At 43.3% G+C, this 19,187-nt stretch overlaps 1 protein-coding gene and 1 long non-coding RNA gene across 3 annotated transcripts in view; both read right to left on the bottom strand.

Annotated features, from left to right (window-relative positions):
- Positions 1-14,069, bottom strand: part of arhgef18b (rho/rac guanine nucleotide exchange factor (GEF) 18b) — a 30,333-nt gene extending 16,264 nt beyond the window's left edge. Inside the window, exons 1-10 of one of the 2 annotated variants that reach the window (XM_029000708.1) lie at positions 13,915-14,069; positions 10,840-10,955; positions 9,972-10,438; positions 9,570-9,678; positions 9,249-9,375; positions 9,045-9,096; positions 8,809-8,853; positions 7,933-8,010; positions 7,725-7,833; positions 7,337-7,520 (exon numbers count right to left, since the gene is read on the bottom strand). In XM_029000708.1, the coding sequence (XP_028856541.1) occupies positions 7,337-7,520; positions 7,725-7,833; positions 7,933-8,010; positions 8,809-8,853; positions 9,045-9,096; positions 9,249-9,375; positions 9,570-9,678; positions 9,972-10,438; positions 10,840-10,955; positions 13,915-13,990 (1,363 nt within the window). In that variant the 5' untranslated portion in view covers positions 13,991-14,069. The remainder of the gene's footprint in view (positions 1-7,336; positions 7,521-7,724; positions 7,834-7,932; positions 8,011-8,808; positions 8,854-9,044; positions 9,097-9,248; positions 9,376-9,569; positions 9,679-9,971; positions 10,439-10,839; positions 10,956-13,914) is intronic. The other variant, XM_029000709.1, reaches the window with a different exon arrangement.
- Positions 14,070-14,123: 54 nt separating this feature from the next.
- LOC114802073 (uncharacterized) lies at positions 14,124-15,798 on the bottom strand. Its single transcript, XR_003751685.1, has 3 exons — positions 15,604-15,798; positions 15,377-15,475; positions 14,124-14,604 (listed from the first exon to the last, which is right to left on the bottom strand). It is a non-coding gene; the product is annotated as an uncharacterized LOC114802073 (long non-coding RNA).
- Between the last annotated feature and the right edge of the window lie 3,389 nt (positions 15,799-19,187).

Here is a 19,187-nt window from a genome sequence, read left to right as displayed (position 1 = left end):
TACCAAAACAAAAACCAACAAATTTAGGTCACATTCAGTCCTAAACAGAGATGACCGCTGACAGGGTTGATCGATAATGATTGTCTGTCTGGAATTTAACCTGTTGTGTCTCCAAAAGTAAAGAGGTTCATTATAGTAAATTATATCTTTCTCTGATTTTTTAATTCCTCCCAAAGATAACATTCAAAAATAAAATGCAATTTAAATGCACAGTTACAAATTGGAATTATTCCAAACTATTACGCACAGCAAATTCTGTTGTAAATAACTTAAAATGGTCATTTGTTGAATTTGCAGCATATTTACTGATATCAAAAGCGATTTCAAATAAAAACATCTCAAGAGGTCAAGTCACATTGTTGAATCCACTAAATTTTTTGAGTTTTTGGAAAGTTTCTGCTTTCATTTCTTTTGTCAGAAAAACCTCCCGAGCTGCTGTTTGGATGTGAACTGCCTCCCACCCTCCAAATGGTGGTGATGATGCTCCAAAAGTTCTCAATAGGGTTGAGGTCAGGGGAGGACGGGGTCACAACATGAGTTTCTCTCCTTTTATGCCCATAGCAGGCAGTGATGCAGAGGTATTATTTGCAGCATGAGATGGTGCATTGTCCAATATGAAGATGATCTGGTGATGGAAAGCACAGTTCTTCTGGGACCATGGATGGAAGATGTCAGGCACAAACTCATTTTCACCCCTTCGCGGGACTCCAGAGGCATCTGCAGCTTCAAATGCCGATTTGCTGCTTTGTAATGGCATTTAACATGACAATGAGATCATGCCTTTTGTGAAATATATAAGGTTTTCATACCTTCAAAGGTCCAAGGCATTCAACTATTTCATGCTTTTTGTAAGCAAAGTGACCCTTTTTCTTTCCCATATTGCTTCCCAAGATTTTTTTTCAGTGATTCAAAGAGCCTGGAGACACAATACCATTCATGTAAAAACTAAATATTTATATCAAAATCTCTTCTGACAGTTAAATACAATTTGCAAAGTAATTTTGAACATGGTGTGTGTGTGTGTGTGTGTGTGTGTGTGTGTGTGTGTGTATATATATATATAAAAAAGTGGTATAAGCGTTTCATCTTGCTGCGAGCCCGCGAGGGAGGCAGTATCCTGCAGAAAAAGATAAGATGCTGAAGACCTGCTGGGAGTTTTGACAGATAATGGATGCTGGTTTACCGAGATGGAGGAACCCCTACCAACCATTACGTTATATTATCTTTATTAAAACTACCGTGCACGTGCAGAGCTAGAACAGCGTGCTGTCGTTCGCCCTTCCTGGAACCTTGTCTGTACAATACCTGGCGTCTCGTACGAGTGCGTTTGTGCACGCCCACAGTGCACCGCTGTGATTTCTCTCATACCATCACGATGTGACATGCAACCACATTGTATGTTCATTGGTAAATATATTGTATTTCTGTTTTGTATTCTTTATAGATTCCCTCATGCAACCCCTCGATATGTGTCAATCTCACCTAGCACTCGTCTAACCGCACACACCATTCCGTTTGCCACAACCTGCAAAGTTGGATGAAAACTTTTGTGTTTTTCTACACGCCTAATCAACTTGGACGTCTTTGTTCTAGTCACTAGAGAGAGTTTATCAGAAAAAAAATGTCTATCATACAATCCCAGACAAAAAAAAAAAAGGAAAAAGAACACGTTACCATGTCACCATACAAAACAGAAACACCGAAAGCAGTCCTGTAGTTCTCACCTACCTCACCGGGAAAAAAAAAAAAAAAGACCTCAGGACACGAGGACACAGTCTGGCACCTTTACTCCAAACGGGATGGGACAACGACACGCCTACAAGCAACGAAAGCAAGTTTTGTTAAAACGAGCAAAAAGAAGAAGGGCAAGAAATCCTTCTGCCGCACACACGCCGGCCGCCTCGGTGGGGTCGGCTCGGCGCACATTAAAGCACAGCTGATTAGCAGGGCAGGAGAGCAGAAACGCTCTCTAAAAGCCCTGCGGCCATTTTCCGCTTTTCATTAACCAAAAACGAGAAAATCCAGCCCAGGTTTATCCGAGCAGACGGGGATGGGAAGGGGGGGGGGGCACAGAATACAACACAACTCGCAATTTAATTCAGAGGGTAAAGATAAAACGTTATGGTTTTATGATGACGTGCTGTATTCAGACCAAACAACCAGCACCTGCTCCAACGCGTAGCAGCAGGTTGCTTCTCTCCACTCCACGTCCCACTGAGACCTACGGCATGAAGACAGGAAACGTAGATACGAATGAAGAACAAAGCGCGTTTCACGCGTTACATCGGCCATGCATGAGCAATAGGAGCATCGCACTCCTTTTAATCTCGCTAAAATCTGGCCTACAGATTTTAAGGAAGTCAAATGCCAAACAATCAAGGTGCCACTAGGGTCCACTTCAGCAAAGTGAAGTGATTGTCACATGTGATACACAGCAGCACAGCACACGGTGCACACAGTGAAATTTGTCCTCTGCATTTAACCCATCACCCTGAGTGAGCAGTGAGCAGCCATGACAGGCGTCCGGGGAGCAGTGTGTGGGGACGGTGCTTTGCTCAGTAGCACCTAAGCAGATCGGGATTCGAACCGGCAACCTTCTGATTATGAGGCCGCTTCCTTAACCTCTAGGCAAGGTCCACGGGCGCCTTTCATGGCTGCCCACCGTTCACTAAGAAGGACGGGCTAAATGCAGAGGACATATTTCATTGAGTCACAGTGTGCTGCGTATCCCACTTTAAGGTGAAGGCGAGCCACATGACACAGCAGCATACAGAGACACGTTCTCAGATGTGCTGCTTTTACCAGCGACAGCAGAGAGGGTGATGCGAGAGAATGCAGTGTCCTCCTCCACATGTGATAACACGGACCCCCCCCGCCCCGCCCGAAACCTAATTAACACCAGACACGGATAACGGCTCACAGTCCGCCACTGTTCAATTTCTTCCGTACTGGTGGAAGGGGACAAGAAACAAACATCTGAGATCATCTAATTCTGTGCACTTTTCAGATAGTTACTCACTGTTACTGTTGGAAAAATGAAAAATTACTGTACTTTTACCCAGTACTGTGTGTCTATACACGCACACACACACACACACACACACACACACACTTTCTCTCTCTCTCTGATAGAACACCACCAGACAACACTGAGCAAACTCTTCTTTCAAATGGAGAGTGTGAGTTTACCACAAATCGTGTATTGACTAGAAAGATTCAAGTGAGACATTCAGGGTCAGAATGTACTACATGTACCATGTGACTCATGGTAACACATCATTCAAGACATAAGATCATAATAAAGCAGAGAATCTAATAGGGAAAAAAAACGAAAACCCGGTGCAGCGGCCAGCATACCGTGCTAGTATAGCCCCGTAACCTCTGTGCCAATTCCCAGACCTAGTTATTTTGATAGGGCCTTTGGGATTTCAGGGAAAGTTGACTTACGGGAAATATGTGCATTGTTCAAAACAAAAGCATTTCATCACAGGCAAACTGTGCACCTATTCCCATCTCGCGGCCAACTGTAACAAAGCGGCACATAAAGTACGCTGGCGAGCTGCAACTGGGCGCGTTTTGGTTAAATTAAAGTTAAAATTTAATCTGAAATAAATGACAGATTAATATGCACCGATTTCAAAAAAGATTATGCAATGGTTTCATTGCATATACACCTAAAAATGGGAACACTTCAGAGTCAGGGGACGCACAGGGGACACCCTGGGAGCCGCCGAGGTGAACTGTTATGCACTGGTAGAGCCGCCAAGTACAATTAATACCATGTGACTATCCCGACAGAGGAAAAGAGAGGGGCATGTGTGTCTCACACACACACACACACACACACACACCACTGCCTGGGGGAAAAGGGAATACCTGAAATGTCAACACAGACTGTTAAACGTCACAAGGACAACAGTTACATGACTGAACGGAGAGTGCCGAGACGGGAACACATTATTATCAATTTAAAAAAAAAAAAAAAAAAACCCATGAGGCCAGAGCAGGTGTTGTCATGGTCACAAGGTTTCTCGAAATCTAAGCTCAACATCACAATTGGTGGAAAGCAGAAAAAGTCCAGGAAGTTGACATTCCAGTTCAGGCAGCGGAGTAAAAAAAACTTCAAAGGGGGCCAAAAAAATTAATAATTGGGGAAAAGTTGACCATTATTCTCCCCCCCCCCCCGGTGACGCAGCGCAGCCCCGCCCATGTAAACAATTAACAGCCCGGAGAAATAATCCATTAAAAGCGGTGATGGTTTTACTCAGACTGCCGCCTTTTTATATAAATATAAATCCCTGCGCTCCGGCCCTGCGGGCTGCGCTGGAATGTTCTGCTGCTTTGATACGACCGGGTCGGGTTCTGTTAGCACCGCAGGTGCCCCAGGGACCACATTAACCCACGACCCGCTTCTAACCCGCGCGATCCCGCCTGTTCTGGACATCTGACGACCGTCCCACGTTCGGAAGGATCCGACCTGTCGCGGCCGCCCGGAATCCGACTGTTACCTAACAAACCAGCAGGTCCCCACGGCGTCCTACTAATCTGTTTAGCTAATGGCAGCTAACCAGCACCGAGGGACGGACACCGGGCGCGGAATAAACGGGAACCGGAGCCGGTTAACTCGCGGGTGGGAGAGTGGAACGGCAGCGCGGCGCGAACCGTCCGGCGCTGCGCCGAAAGTCAACGCTTCGCCGGCCGAGCTCGACCCGTCCCGGCGGGCTGACGGCTAAAGCTAACGGCTACGGGCGGGCGCCCGTGTGGACGGGGGAAAACGCACCTGATGCGCCGGCTCGCCGCCGGGCCGCGTCCCCTCCGCCGACCCGGACGCTCGGAACGCGCTAACGGCAACCTGGCGGCGGCGAAACCGCAATAGTCTCGGTCCCAGCCTGCCGGACGGGGACTTCGGCGCTTCCCTGGGACTCTCAAGGCATTGTGGGAACGGGGAGAGCCAGACGCGTCCCCGCTGGCTGAGTCCACAATTAAAGGGACACCGAAGCGCTGACCAGGTCACGCAGAAGTGGCGAGAAAAAAAACTCGGCAAATTAAGAATCACAAGAACCCTTGGCTTCAACAAAAATAATTACTAACAAGAAAAGGTAATTTCAATGTTAAATGGTTAATTTAAAAAAAAAAAAAAAAATTTAATGTATCAGAATAGAGATTAAATATCCATTGATTTTGGAACACACATGTATTGAATTCAGCTGAAACATTCAGACTCAGCACCAGCTTTACATTTACGGCATTTACCAGACGCCCTTATCCAGAGAGACTAACAGTCAGTAGTTACAGGGACAGTCCCCCCCTGGAGACACTCAGGGTTGAGGGTCTTGCTCAGGGGTTTGAACCTGGGTCTTCTGGTTCACGTCATGCGAGGGTGTTACACACTAGCCTACTACCCCCCCACAGCTTGTGGCGCTGTCACAGGATGCCACCTTTGCAGGACTTCACGTCACAAGATTCCCACCGTAAGTGGCGTTTGGGAGCTGAAGTGTGTGTAATGTTGACCCATGTGCAGAGGTTCAGACTGCCTCTGGCATTACCATCAGCACAAATACTTCATGGAATGAGCTTCCATGACCGACCTGAACCACGTCTTACATCATCAAACACAACAGCACACATCTGATGCAAAGCGCACCACCCTGGACTGGTCGTAGTTCTGGTCGTGGTTCTCCCTCAGCCAGTCATTTTTGGGTTTCGGTGAATGTCAGGAGAACGTTAGTAGTGCTTGCTTTTCTGGAGTAGGACAAGACCCATTAAAGAGAATTCTTGGTGCTGCAGCATATCAGGAAATCTGGACTGTCTTAACAACTTACGATGAACTAAAATGGAGATCGCAAGCCAGTCATTGTCCTCCGTGCCACCAGTGCCTGACCTCACAAACACCCTTCTGGATGAATAATTCCCATAACTCCAAAACCACTGAATGCTGTTATACCTCCATGGGAGGCCAGCTGTTTGATTTAGATTTAAATACCATATAAGCTCCTTTGAGCGTAACGACCAGGAATATTCCATACCTAGACGAAACCCAGAGCAATGGACCTGACAAATGTTGACTGCCACTGAGAAATGTCCATGACAGCCGGATGAAAGCGTCCTGTCCCATCAGTGGTCCTATGTAATCGTTATGAAGGACTTGTCCAACGACATTCAGCACAGTAGCGATACGTTTACAGCGCAGCCTTTCCCAGAGCTCCCCACCACACACCCCGTCTCTGGTCAGTGTAAAACCAGGACAGACAGCACAGCTCCCAGCGCTCCCACCAGAAATATATCAGTGCGAATTGTTTAGTAAGCAGTCCTTATTAAACAGCCATGCATCATACTTTCCAGCAGCATTTTGGACAGTGAAAGATTCATGGATGCCCTTCAGAGACTTTGTGCACACTTTCACCTTTTATGACCGGATGAAAGCAAGGGCACCAACATGGAGAAGATGGTTTTTTTTATTAACCTTGTTCTGTTTAGAAATATAAAAAAATGTGTGTGTGTTTATTTCCGTTTTTTTTTTATACAATTCGTCAACTTCATTGTACAGCCGTGCCAAATAATCAGAGACTGTGCCACGTGTGTAAAAGAACCTCATCCGAATCCATGAATATTTAAAATGAATCCTTTAGTGAGGCTCCCTTTTCATCGGTCTGGTGCCATTTCAGTACATTTATATTCTCAGTTTTCTTGTTTTGATATATTTGTGGAGTTGGTGGATGCAGCATATTCAGTCTTATTAAAAGAAGCCATAAATGCTGTTAGTCTGTCAGCCAATGGAAGCAATGTGAGCAGAAACAGAAATATTCTTTCCATTGCATAACAAAAAGCAACCGTAGCTGATCTCCTAATCATAACACACGTCTTTTTACATGCATCGTGCAAAAGATTGTGAGGTGAAATGTAAATTAAGGAAATACCAACAAGCCATAGCTCAGCTCTGAAAGTTTGGCCATTTCCACCACACACCTGACTGAAGAGATTTCATTCACTATTACAAAGATGGCAATAGGTTGGACAAATCTCAGTGTTTGTGGCAGACTCTCCAAAGACAACCTACCTGATAAGCACAGGCCATTTAAATAAACGTTGTAATGTTTAAAAATGCTACATTTGTGCTCGGGCATCCTCAGAAAAGCGATTCCCTTACCTGTTTTCATTATGGATAGTAGTGATATGCAGTGCACACTTTTCTCTATACTGAACCATACTGATATAAGGGGATGTGATGCGATGAAAAGGGCCAAACTCTTCCTGTTATGGGTGTGTGTGTGTGTGTGTGTGGAATGGATTTGTGACTGTGGCAGGTGGGCAGCCAGCATTCTCCAGTGGAACTCACTCTGACACTGCAGGCCATGCTTCTTCTGCAGGCTCTTGCTGCACAAAGAGCAGGTGGCACAGATGGAGAAAGAGCCCGGGACAAGGTGGTGGCCGCTAATGCTGAGATGATCTGTTTTCTCGCTATCCTTCAACTCCCTCTCCTTTCCTTTCTCTTTTTGATGTTCCTTTTCACGACTCTTACCCTGCAAACACAAACAGATGGGGCAGTGTTAGTTAGTATGTTATATTTGCTTATTGGTCATTTGTACAATAACAAAATAATTTTCAGATAGGTGAATTAAGTGACCCCCAACTGATAATAATAGCATTATAACTTAATGTACAATAGCATGGAAATAGTACACTTATTGTAAATTCTAAATGAAAACTAGTTTTCTCTTTCATACCTTGTCTTTGTTGAAGGACCCAGTCATTCTGTTCTTCAGAGAGCTCAGAGTCCGCTTGACTTTCGTTCCCCTCTCTGATTTCTCAGCCCTGTCATCCTCCTCTTCGTTTCTGGTGGCATTAAAGTGTGACAGTCCATTAACCACTGGAACCTCTTAGAAATAAAACACTGTCTGTAGAGCACAGCCAAAGAAACCACAGATGACTTACTCATTGGAGAGAAATTCATACCAGGTGACGTTCCCAGATGAAGCTTTCCTGTATGGGCTTGAATTCCTACGGTTGGCACTGGAGACAGCAGAAGATAGGGAGCAGAAAAACATTTTAAAAACCGACAGAATGTACAGGAAGAGCTGGATCAGGATGTTCTGCACAGTTGTGCACATACACGTTATCAGCCAGTGAGGTGTGTGATGCAGCAGTGGAATATGCAAACAGGAATTTGGCTTTTTAATATGGACCTTTTGTGGTGCCTCTAACAATTGAGGTTGAGGTTATAAATAAGGCTGCTGTCTGTTTTTTTTTTTTATATTTTAGGTTTTCAGTGGTTGGTCTTGCTGAGGCAGTGGATGGTCTAGCGGGTAAGCAAACGGACCCGTAATCAGAAGGTTGCCGGTTCGAGTCCCGAACAAAGCACCGTCCCCCACACACTGCTCCCCGGGTGCCTGTCATGGCTGCCCACTGCACACCAAGGGTGACGGTTAACAGAGGACACATTTCGTTGTGTGCTGTGCTGTGCTGTTTGACAATGACAATCATTTTACTTTCACTTTCATTCACTCATGTAACCGGTTATGATGACAATTGTGCACAAATCAGTCATCCATACACTGAGAATGTATGACTTTTACTGGCAGTGTATATTTCTCAATTGCAGCTATTGTTCGGGTAACACACTGCATAAAGTGGCATTTTGGAAAGACATCCCATATATTGTATTATAGTACTTCTGTATGTCTACATTTTGCAGTTCTTCTACTCCAGTGTGTTCACCATCGTGCCATTACTCATGCCAGCACTGCTGAAGGGTGGAAGAAGCTTTTTGGCACCGTGTCATGCAATCTTTCCATCCCTTCATTAACTTACCCATGATACTGCTTAAGCTCTTGCAGAACTTTCTGTACCATCAGCCTGAGACAAACATAACAATGAGACTGAGTGAAGTGGGAGCAATGGGAGCGAATGCAGCACTCGTGCACTGTCAGGTCACTGGGCCCGTTATTAAGAGGGCTTTCTGTGTCTGGACCAACGCTATCCTGGCATCGGAAAACTTTGGACCAACCTGAAGAAGAGAAGTCAAAACAGTGGCGCAGGAAACTTACATATGACTCTGTCCCTCTGCTGACTGAAGACTGTCCTCCAGATCATGCTCCTCTGCATTTCAAACACAACCATTCAGTAACACGTTCAGTAAACTAGATACATCTCTCTGTAAATGGCAGGAACATTTCGAATGTACAGTACAGCACAGCACTGAACGTCCAGACCCATGGAAGCCTGGCCTGGGAGAGAATGTGAAAACTGACCTCCTGCGGCTCTGGCTGCCAGTTTGGAGGTTTCCAGGATACGAGACACACGGGCCGCCCTGGACCGCACATCTGTTGCCAGTATGTCGGACCTGGAGTAAAGTGCCCTCCCAGGTCTGTCAGATGGCTGCACAAAAATAAAGGTATCAGAGAGTAAAAGATGGGCTCTAGCACTCAAAAGGATTTTCTGCTAAAATACTACTACTAATAATAAATTAGTATTATTATTATTAATAATAATAATAATTAAAATACTGCTACTTGCATTTGTAATAAATGGGCAGCGGCTACCTGCTGTTTATAACACAATTATTTTTTCACCTGTGGAACATGGGATTCTGGGTAAACAAAGTGCTGATGTTGTGCCTTTGACAGACAGAACTCCTCTCTTTCGCCATCGCTGTCCATTTCCCTGGTGTCCAGGCTGAGCCTAAAACCCACATGAAATGATTTTTATGCTTTGTTAAAACCTGTTGTTACCCTCTGTAAGTAAAATCTCGAGGTTATTTCCATAATGCACTCGGGTGTGTCACTTTTGAGAGTAGAAAAAGTGCCTATGTGTTAGTCATACTATGATCAAGTAACACGCCTCTTTCCTCATCATGTAAAAGGATGCAGCAGAGGGTGAAAAGAGAGGAAGTTGACTGCCCATCTGTAACCAGGTCAACAGCATATGTTTGTGTGTGTGTGTGTGTGTGTGTGTGGCTGTGACACTAAGCTCACCTTCTCCCCAGTTCAAACGGAGACACTGGCACCTCCCAGCTGTGTCTGCGTGATGTAGACATTGACCTCACCAGGAGTGGGACATTCTCATTGTCTGAACTTGTGTCTAGATCTTCCTCGGGACCATTCAGGTCTACTGTAGCAGTTACAGTGACAGTAGAGTCCTGTAACCTTTTGTTATGGGTGTCCATGTTGCTGTTTGGCTGCAAACTGTGTGCGAACTTTGGCGCTACAGAAATTGGATACGATTCACCATCCGAAATCTGATAAACATGCAGCGTGGGGCTGAACTGGTGCTCTCCAACAGGACTGATGAGGACAGATAGGTGGGTCGCTGGTGCTGCACTTTCAGCCTGGAGGTCTTTGTAGTATACAGAATCTTTCAGGTTTAGGTGGAGCAGGTCTTCGGTGCTGCTGTTCCCATCGGGTCCTGTGCTCTCATGGTCACTTTCCGTTGAGCAGTCATTCTGAGACAGGGAAGTGGCACTTCAGTGATGCAAAATATAAACTTGACTCACTTTCAGTGCTCATGCTTGCAAAATTGACATGAACTTCCAAACCCTTGTGAATTTCTGTGAAAACCATTAAAGCACCTCACAAAATGGAATAATGGGGGGGAGAAACTTTTGTGTAAAACCAATGAAATCCTTGCAAGGTGAGAACATTTAAACAAAGGACCTATTCTGAAAAAAAGTGGTTTACAGTCAAAAACTGGGGCACTTCATGGTGGTACAGATTCATAAATGTTAACAAATTGTAATTAGACAACCCTTGCATTACAGTGAGATCAATGTTTAACATAACCGTAGACTCAACGGCTTAAATATTCAGTTCAACTTGCAGAACAATAAGAGGTGTTGCTTCTTACCCTTTCCTCCGCCAGGCTACTGAAGAAAGCATCTTCTGCGATGGATGCAGGAGACAGTGAGGCGTAGGACCCCGCGTCTGAGCTCTCTCGCTCCGTGCATGGCTTACATTCAGACCCTGGCAAACAATGCACACACCTCAGAGGCAGTTCACAATCAACACTCACACAATGCCCTTACTGTGCATGCGACACCTCCTTTATACATTACTGTGTTGTCCATGTGGTTTAGTAGATTTCATACATTTACATTTACGGCATTTATCCAGAGCGACTTACAACCAGTAGTTACAGGGACAGTCCCCCTGGAGCAACTCAGGGTTAAGTGTCTTGCTCAGGGACACAATGCTAGTAAGTGGGATTTGAACCTGGGTCTTCTGGTTCACAGGCTTCTACCAACCTGCTACTACCACACATCGCTACACAGACTGAGTTCAGGTTAATTTTAGCTGGAACAACGCGTGATCAGTCCAGATTTTTATACTGTTTACAGGCGACAGCAATAGTAGAGCTTATTAATCAGTAGTTTGTTTTGTATTGTCAGCAAGGGAAAGCTTGGACTTCGGAAATGCTGCTCATTGTGGTTACCAAAGAAGCAGCAAGAATAAACACATAGTTCAACCTGAGACACAGGTTTACTTAGGCAAACGCGACCCAGTGTTTGTTATTGGGAAGGAGAGCGGGCCTGCCTGGCAGCAGGCTGTTTTTTATCCAGGTGTTTATACAGTAGGCATGTGGAAACCTCCTTCGTGCTGCCACTACATTACCACATTCCAATGGTCACGTGACACCACCAACTGTTCTTTAAGCTTGCATTTCCACGTGGAGTCTGGTCATTACATTTACATTTACAGCATTTATCAGACGCCCTTATCCAGAGCGACTTACAATCAGTAGTTACTGGGACAGTCCCCCCCTGGAGACACTAAGGGTTAAGTGTCTTGCTCAGGGACACAATGGTAGTAAGTGGGATTTGAAACTGGGTCTTCTGGTTCATAGGCGAGCGTTTTACCCACTAGGCAACTACCACCCTACTACCACCCTGGTCATGGAAATACATTTCCAAAGACATTCATGTGATTTTTGCATGAAACACATTAGCGCTGCCTACCGTCTCGCTGTCTGTCTCATTGTGGTCCACATGTTCTAGTTAAATGTTACTCTCGCACCGCCCGTGTCGCCTGTTTGCACTTTGTGTAGTCAAGTTTGTCTGTGTCGCACACGTGCACTTTATGTCAGTACGTTACTTTGTTAAATTGTTTAAACGTTACATGTAGCACCGGGTTCCTGAGAAACGCTGTTTTCCGCTTCGCTATGTACTGTCTAACACGTATATAGCTGAAATGTATAGCAATAAAGCTCAACTTGATGATGAGCGCTACTACTCTCTTTTGCCAGAGTAAACCCAGAGGCGTCCTTAGGATTGACATAAATTGAATCTGAGAAATTAACTACCATTTTTGTTGGTGTGTAATTCTTTAACTAATTTTGAAATGGAAGGAGCCCCAAGATTTGACAGCTGCTTCTTCCTTCTGGAAGTGACATCAGAATATTTCAAGAGTGCGTTCTGGCACCATTACACCCAATATAAAGAGTATTTATTTTTCAACTGCGTATATAACCACCAAGCAGTGGTTCCTGTTTGGTCTATTTAACCCTGCGCTGTCTGCCGGGCTGAGTGCAGGCGAATGGGAAAGGGCTGAAAACGGAGAGCTGTCCTGGGTGTAATTAGATCATCTCTCCATCCGATATTTAAGCCTAACAATTTGAATCAGGATTAAGCTAATTTGGCCCGGCACAGGGAGGATGAAAAGCAGAGCCCTCGAGCCACAATGCTGCTGTCGCCATAAATCAGAGGAGCGGCCTCCCGCCCCGAGCCACGTGAAGATGCTCTTCTGTAAACATCGCATTTTCAGACGGGGAAATCACTCGTGCACGAAAGAAGTGACAATGTCCAAGGACAGGGAGCTTGTTTGCGTCCGAATAAAAGTTGGTTACACAGTAGATAAACTATAACAGCATGATGCTTGAGGCGATCAAACATCCTTTTATGGCTGGGACTCCTCAAACCTCACACGGCTGCGCCGCACATCAAACGCAGCAGCCGCCGGTCCTGTTCCCCACACAAGGACTGCAGAGGCACACACTTCAGGTGTTGACAAGCTGGCCATAAAGATCATGAAGTATGTGAGTCATGGGTTTATTCGAGAGGATTACATGAGCAACGGCGTCTACATGGCACGGTCCTGCGTCAGCGCGCAATGTAAACCTGCCTTCTGGCTTAAGTCTTTGATCATTGCATAATGACACTCTAACTTTGTTCTATTCTGGTTTCAAGTGACAGGCCTAGTCCCAAACAAATTCGTTCTGAAATTGTATAAGAAAATGTTTATTTAAGAAGGAGCGACCCCCCTTGGAACATAACAAGACCCGATGGCATCCGGCTAGACAGATGATGGCGCAAACCTAGTAGGTGACTGAATAATAACAGCGGGCGATATGGAAAATCCCAGAGGCTTCCCCAGTTAACTTTTTCATTGGAGGCAAGTTGGGAAAATCTGCATCATGTACAAATGAGGTCGACCATCTGACTCACATGTCACCACACTGTTGTCATGCATACGGATCATGTGGTGATTTCATCAACAAGCTGCACCACACCAATCGCTTTTTTCTCAGCTGAGCCAGTAGTCGACTACGAGTTAATGAGGATAAGCATGTCTTACAGACTGAACACTACATATTAAATTATATTTTTTATTTAAGTGAACCATAATACTTATGTCTGGTTTATACCAATACATACACACACACACACACAACCACATTTATGTCATTCAGACATACAGATGTGAAAAAAGCTCTCCTCATACTGCTGTCATCACACAAAATTGCCTCAAACCAAAAGGCACAAAACAGCTTTTAGATTAAAAGCTTGTGACACTTGAAATGTAAAAAGTAAAAGCACAAAGGAAGAAAAGAACATCGATCTGTCTGGAAACTTAACAGTGCAGGAGACAGCGCCAAGGAACAGAGTGCAAAGGAACAGAGTGCAATGCAGGGTCACCAGACTTCTACCTCTTTTGAAGGACCATCGTTTCATCCACAGCTTGGAGAAAGAGGGCCATGAGTTGTTCAGCGGGGAGTCGGCCATCGAAAGCGCAAGCAGGGTCTGACTGCGAGCGGAAAAGGGGAACGAGAATCCCAGAGCCGGATCAGGGAGCAGTAAGGGATTACCTAACATATGATACAAACTCAGGGGCTCCACGCAGGGGCTGATAGGAGAGGAAAAAAAAGAGAGAGAAAAGGGAGGGCTAAAAAGCAGGGGAGGGAGAGACTCTACCATCAGTGTGGGAGGAAATATGGAAATGGATGTTGCTGACATGTGTTTACAGTCGAATCCATGCAAGTTACTGCTAATTAATTTGCAATTTATCAAACCCATTAAAACCCCTGGAACAACATTTTATTAATAGTAACTACATGGTACACGTCATCGTATGTCTGGATGTTGATAGCCATGAGAACAATATGGACCTGGACTGCTTTTTCAAATTCTAGATCAAATTCTGAGACAATCTAAATACAAAGCATGTTAAAAAGTGTATTTATGTTTTTAATATCAGATTGGTGTTGTAGAAGAAACCAGACACCCATACGCTCTCATAAGGTATGACAGGTGTGCATTTATTACAGTGGTTGCATGTAATAAATTCTCTGGGCCCAGCCAGTGAGAGCATCATGGAGAGAACCTTTCATAGAGAGGATCTGAAAAGAGAAAACCAGAGCTTTCTTTACCTTAAACAGAAGGTACCTTACCAATCAAATATAAATAATTCTTAAGAATCGTGATCATTGTCATGAAGACCAAATCATTTGTCTGAGCAAAATGCCCAGTTGACATCTGTCACACTGGCAGGAAGTGTCTCCTTTAACACAAAAAAACTACAAAGTGCAACAAGAACAAATCCAAAAAAACTGCTTCTTAAAATAGCGCCAGGCTACATAACCAGACACCCCAGGTCTGGTAAAGAAATTTCCTGGCAGACCAACACTGAGCCAGTACAAAAGAGGGCAGAAGCAGTGTCATCTTTTCTCTACATCACTCACTCATACACACACACACACACACACACTTATTCCTCAGTCCTCCTCAAAGGAAGTGATTCATAACACAATTACCCACACACACAGCCTGAAGCAGCACCCAGAGATCAAAATTCAGCAGCATTAATAATCAATAAACATTCTGTATGCACGCGTAATGTGATGAAACAGTGGCGCGCATTAAACATTGCTAAATTAAGCTGTGGTGTGTGCCACAAACACGAGTTCCTTATTCTGATGAAATGGCTGGTGACGTAGAAATGTACAGAAGGCCAGACAATACTTTAATAATGAACGGAGTTGAGGTTCTTTTTCCGGTTACCCACTACAAATGGTTTTCATTTATGAACAGAAAGGTCTTCAATGCTGCTATAATCTTGTAATTAACACCAGTTGAATAAGACCCGAGAAGAAGGCAGCTGATCACACTTACCCTCTTTTAGTCTTCTGATAGGGCTCAATACGGAGAAAAAAAACGTAGAAAAAAAGAATCCAAGGGATCCCAGGTGGCTCCAGCACGAAGACAAAAAAACTGACCAAAGAAGAGACGACGAAATGAGAAGAACGGACAAACTTCAGCGCTAACCACAGACTTCACAGTATCTTCTTGCTGCTTCCTCTTTACAGGCTCTTGCTGAAAGCACGTTGGCAAATACTCACCAGAACAAAGCAAGTGATGTTCACATTTTTGGTGGTTTAAGGCTTTTTAAACACCCTGGGCTACAAAAATTTGGAGTAAAAATAAAAGGAAAAAAAAGTCTTCACACTTCCATACCTCTCTAAAGAACTCTAAGTAAAGAAAAAGCTGTGATGGTGCAGAAAATATTTTCGAAAAGTGGCTAAACGGAACTTGAGTGTGGTTTCAGTGGTGAAGTAACTCACTACATTCCACAGTTACTGAATAAAAGCAGCTCATTTACATACAAAAGCAACAGCCACAGCGGCATCTGTGCCCTACGAGCGTAAAAATATTTATGCCTTTCAGTGGGGTTGGGGTAGATGAGGACTACATTAAAGAGATAAAAATGAGTGACACAAAGGTTATTGATGTCATCCTGGTGGTGTCAAATTAATGGATGACTGCCTACACCTACTATAGGTGGAGGTGTGGACCAAAGAAGATCCAAAGATCACCTCGGGGCTTAATTTGGCGTGGCTCTGCTGACCCTTTCCCCTTTACAGTTTACTCCTGTTGCTCCAGTTTACCGCATTACATTTACATAGCCCCATACACAACAGTTCATATGGTATCTGTTTTTGTGCTGATTTCCTTAAAGAAATTCAGCATGTTGCCAGATGGAGCAGAGAATATGCAATGTGTTTGTGTGTTATATATATATATATATATACTGTGATTATTTAATAATGCAGGAGATTAATTTGCCAGAAATTAATTTGTTGGCTGTAAAGAGTCCCTTCTGCACATGTAATGGTGCTTAAAAGAAAGAAGCTCTCTCAATGTTTTCATTCATAATTTTAATATAAACAGTTAATTGCTGAATAATTTACACACAGCACAACTTATTCATCATTCCAATATTTCTGTACATGTCACTGCTTGGCTTTTCTTGAAAACATAGAAAAAATAAATCATCAAGAGTTATCTAGCCATGGCACATTTTGATCCTGTACATGTGTGTGTTGTGTCGATGAACACAATGTGAAAATATGTTTGCTTCTATACAATATACAGTGTGTGTGTGTGTGTTTGCGCGTGTTCACACACACATATTTATATTTAAAACAAAATGGCACTTTTAGATCCAGTGTGGGCATGTACCTTTGTAGCTGTATGTGGGCTCTACATAAACTCTTATGCAGTTCATAAGCACTCACACAGGCATTTTGTGCCACAAGTAACATATACACAATGTTTTACACAACACAAATGAAACGCATCAGACTATACACAGTGTTTGGGGAACATCTGAACAGACCAGAAACCAATTTTAAAACTGCAGACCACACCCTACACCATTGCCCTCTCAGGAAATTTGTGGACATAACCACCACCGTACCCTCATTCAAATAAATAGAATATTTCCCAAAGTGTTTGGGAGAAATTACCTCTGGCCTTTTTTTTTTTCCATTTTCACATGGCATATAACGTGACCCCTTCCAGTCAGAAGATTAAAAGTAAAATGAGACTTTGGTCTAATGTTTCAAAGATATGTGCTTACTTATAGATGATATGCACAGCAAACCCCACAAACAGTAATTTTTTTTTTCTTTTCTTGCTGCCCCTAAAACATGAACTGAAATCTTCACCATTTTATGGTGTAATGTGTAAGCAAAATACATAAAACATAAGAAATCTGTTAATTTCTTAAAAAAAAAAAAAAAACATTCACAATTGAACAAATGTGCAAGATCACTTGAATTCAGAACATTAGTTGTATTTGTCCTCACAAATTTTCTGTTTTTTATCTTATTCTCTCCCTGTGCTGCACTGTAAGCTTCTGCTGCTGGACAACATTTGGGTTCTTTTGGTAAGTGCTTTAATTCAGAATACAAAAAATTGCACTGCTTGGTAAACATGAACTATAACAAGCACAGAAGTTATTTTTGTCTTGACAGGAGGACCTTTGACATGCCATTGATAGTATGGGGAAACGTGAGGAGCCGAAGTGATGGTGCGTCATAATGCCACCTTGCCTGCTAAAATTCACAAATAAAACCAAATCTTAGCAAATCAGGATTACACAATTAAGGAGGTGAATATCATATGCTGTTCACTATTTCACATTTCTCTAATACGTTTGTTTGATATCTGCTTATCTGGTGGGTGGAGGGGGGGGTTAAACTGTAGTAACCAGGTTTTGTCCATTGAAAGAACAAGTTGGACTGGCTTGGTTGGGGGGATGGGCATGTAACTGTGTGGAAGGCACTACGGGTAAGGGTCCTTGCTACTCAAATGTCTTGCTGCACACACCAGAGGGCAGTAAACGTCCTGTCATAATAAGAGGAAGCTCAGAGGGTTTGATGGGTCCTTGGCCTCTGAGATTTCTCTGCACCTCTACATGATAATTCAAAGCGTGTAAGAATTCATTTTATGGCACACAGGATTATCCCAGAAAAATGCTGTTTTGAAAAGCATTTGTATAGGGAGGTATGTAATGAATGACTCCCCTTCCCCAAACCAGAATCATGGCATTGCTGTAAAATGGCGATGGATGATATTCACAGTAGAAACATACAATTAAAAAACAATTACATCCCAAAATTAACATGCTTGACATGAACATAAAAAATCATTAATTTTGTGAATGTCAGAGTCTGTTTCCCAAATTAGCCATTCCTAATCCACACCTTCTGCAATTCTTCCAAAGACGCTTTTGAACCATACTCAGAAATACCAGGGCAGTTTTATGTGAAATGTTCAAACAAAGAACAATTGGACAAACAAACATGGCATACAATAATATTTGAAATATATCTTTCAATTATTACTAATAAGCAAAGCCAGGATGCCACTGTTCTAACAAAGAGTTGAGCACATAATCTAAATGATCATCCATGTTCCAAAAAAAAAAAAAAAAAAACTGTTTCCGCCGCACAGTTCACCATTTGTTCTGCTGCACGAAACACACCCACCCACCTAAGAAGGATTAAGGTGATGAGATCCTGTAGGTGCATTATTTCCGGCAGCTGTACACTGTAACCTACTGATTGTAAGATGCACCCAAATATTTATATACTCTATAATAAGTCCGAAAATAGAGATATTTCAATGCAACCGTAATTCGTTCCAACTTTACTGAATAGGGAACCGGATCAAATGAGGAAGATTTAATGTGGACGTCTATCCCTTCCACACAAAAAAACAACAAAAAAAAAATCACACAAAGCATCAAGGGTTTCCATCACTAAATCACACATATAAAGCTTGGAAAAGGCTACCGATCTCATCCTTTCTGGGTAATTTGGTTTTTAGAATAGGCAGGAAGGAGGCAATTCAACAGTTCTCCGTATTTCACAATGATGAAGAATTACCTAAATGCCCAACATTGTAGTGGCCATCTTCACTACAACAGTCCATATACTAGTGAAGGCTTGACAATTAAATGGGATTGAAATGCAAGCAATACACAGTTAAAGACAGAAAAAAAAGCTTCTTTTTATCAGTTGGAAAAATAAGTGCTGGTGTACAGTATCAAACCATGGCACAGCTTTTAAAATCCCCCAATATGTGTACAGGTTGTGCTTAGCAATACTTCACGTTGTAGCACTGATACAAATTGTAT

The sequence above is a fragment of the Denticeps clupeoides genome, chromosome 13, assembly GCF_900700375.1.
Source record: "Denticeps clupeoides chromosome 13, fDenClu1.1, whole genome shotgun sequence".
NCBI classification, from domain to species: Eukaryota; Metazoa; Chordata; class Actinopteri; order Clupeiformes; family Denticipitidae; genus Denticeps; species Denticeps clupeoides.
The sequence above is the reverse complement of the archived record's forward strand: the minus strand, read 5'-3'. Positions and strand labels throughout refer to the sequence as shown.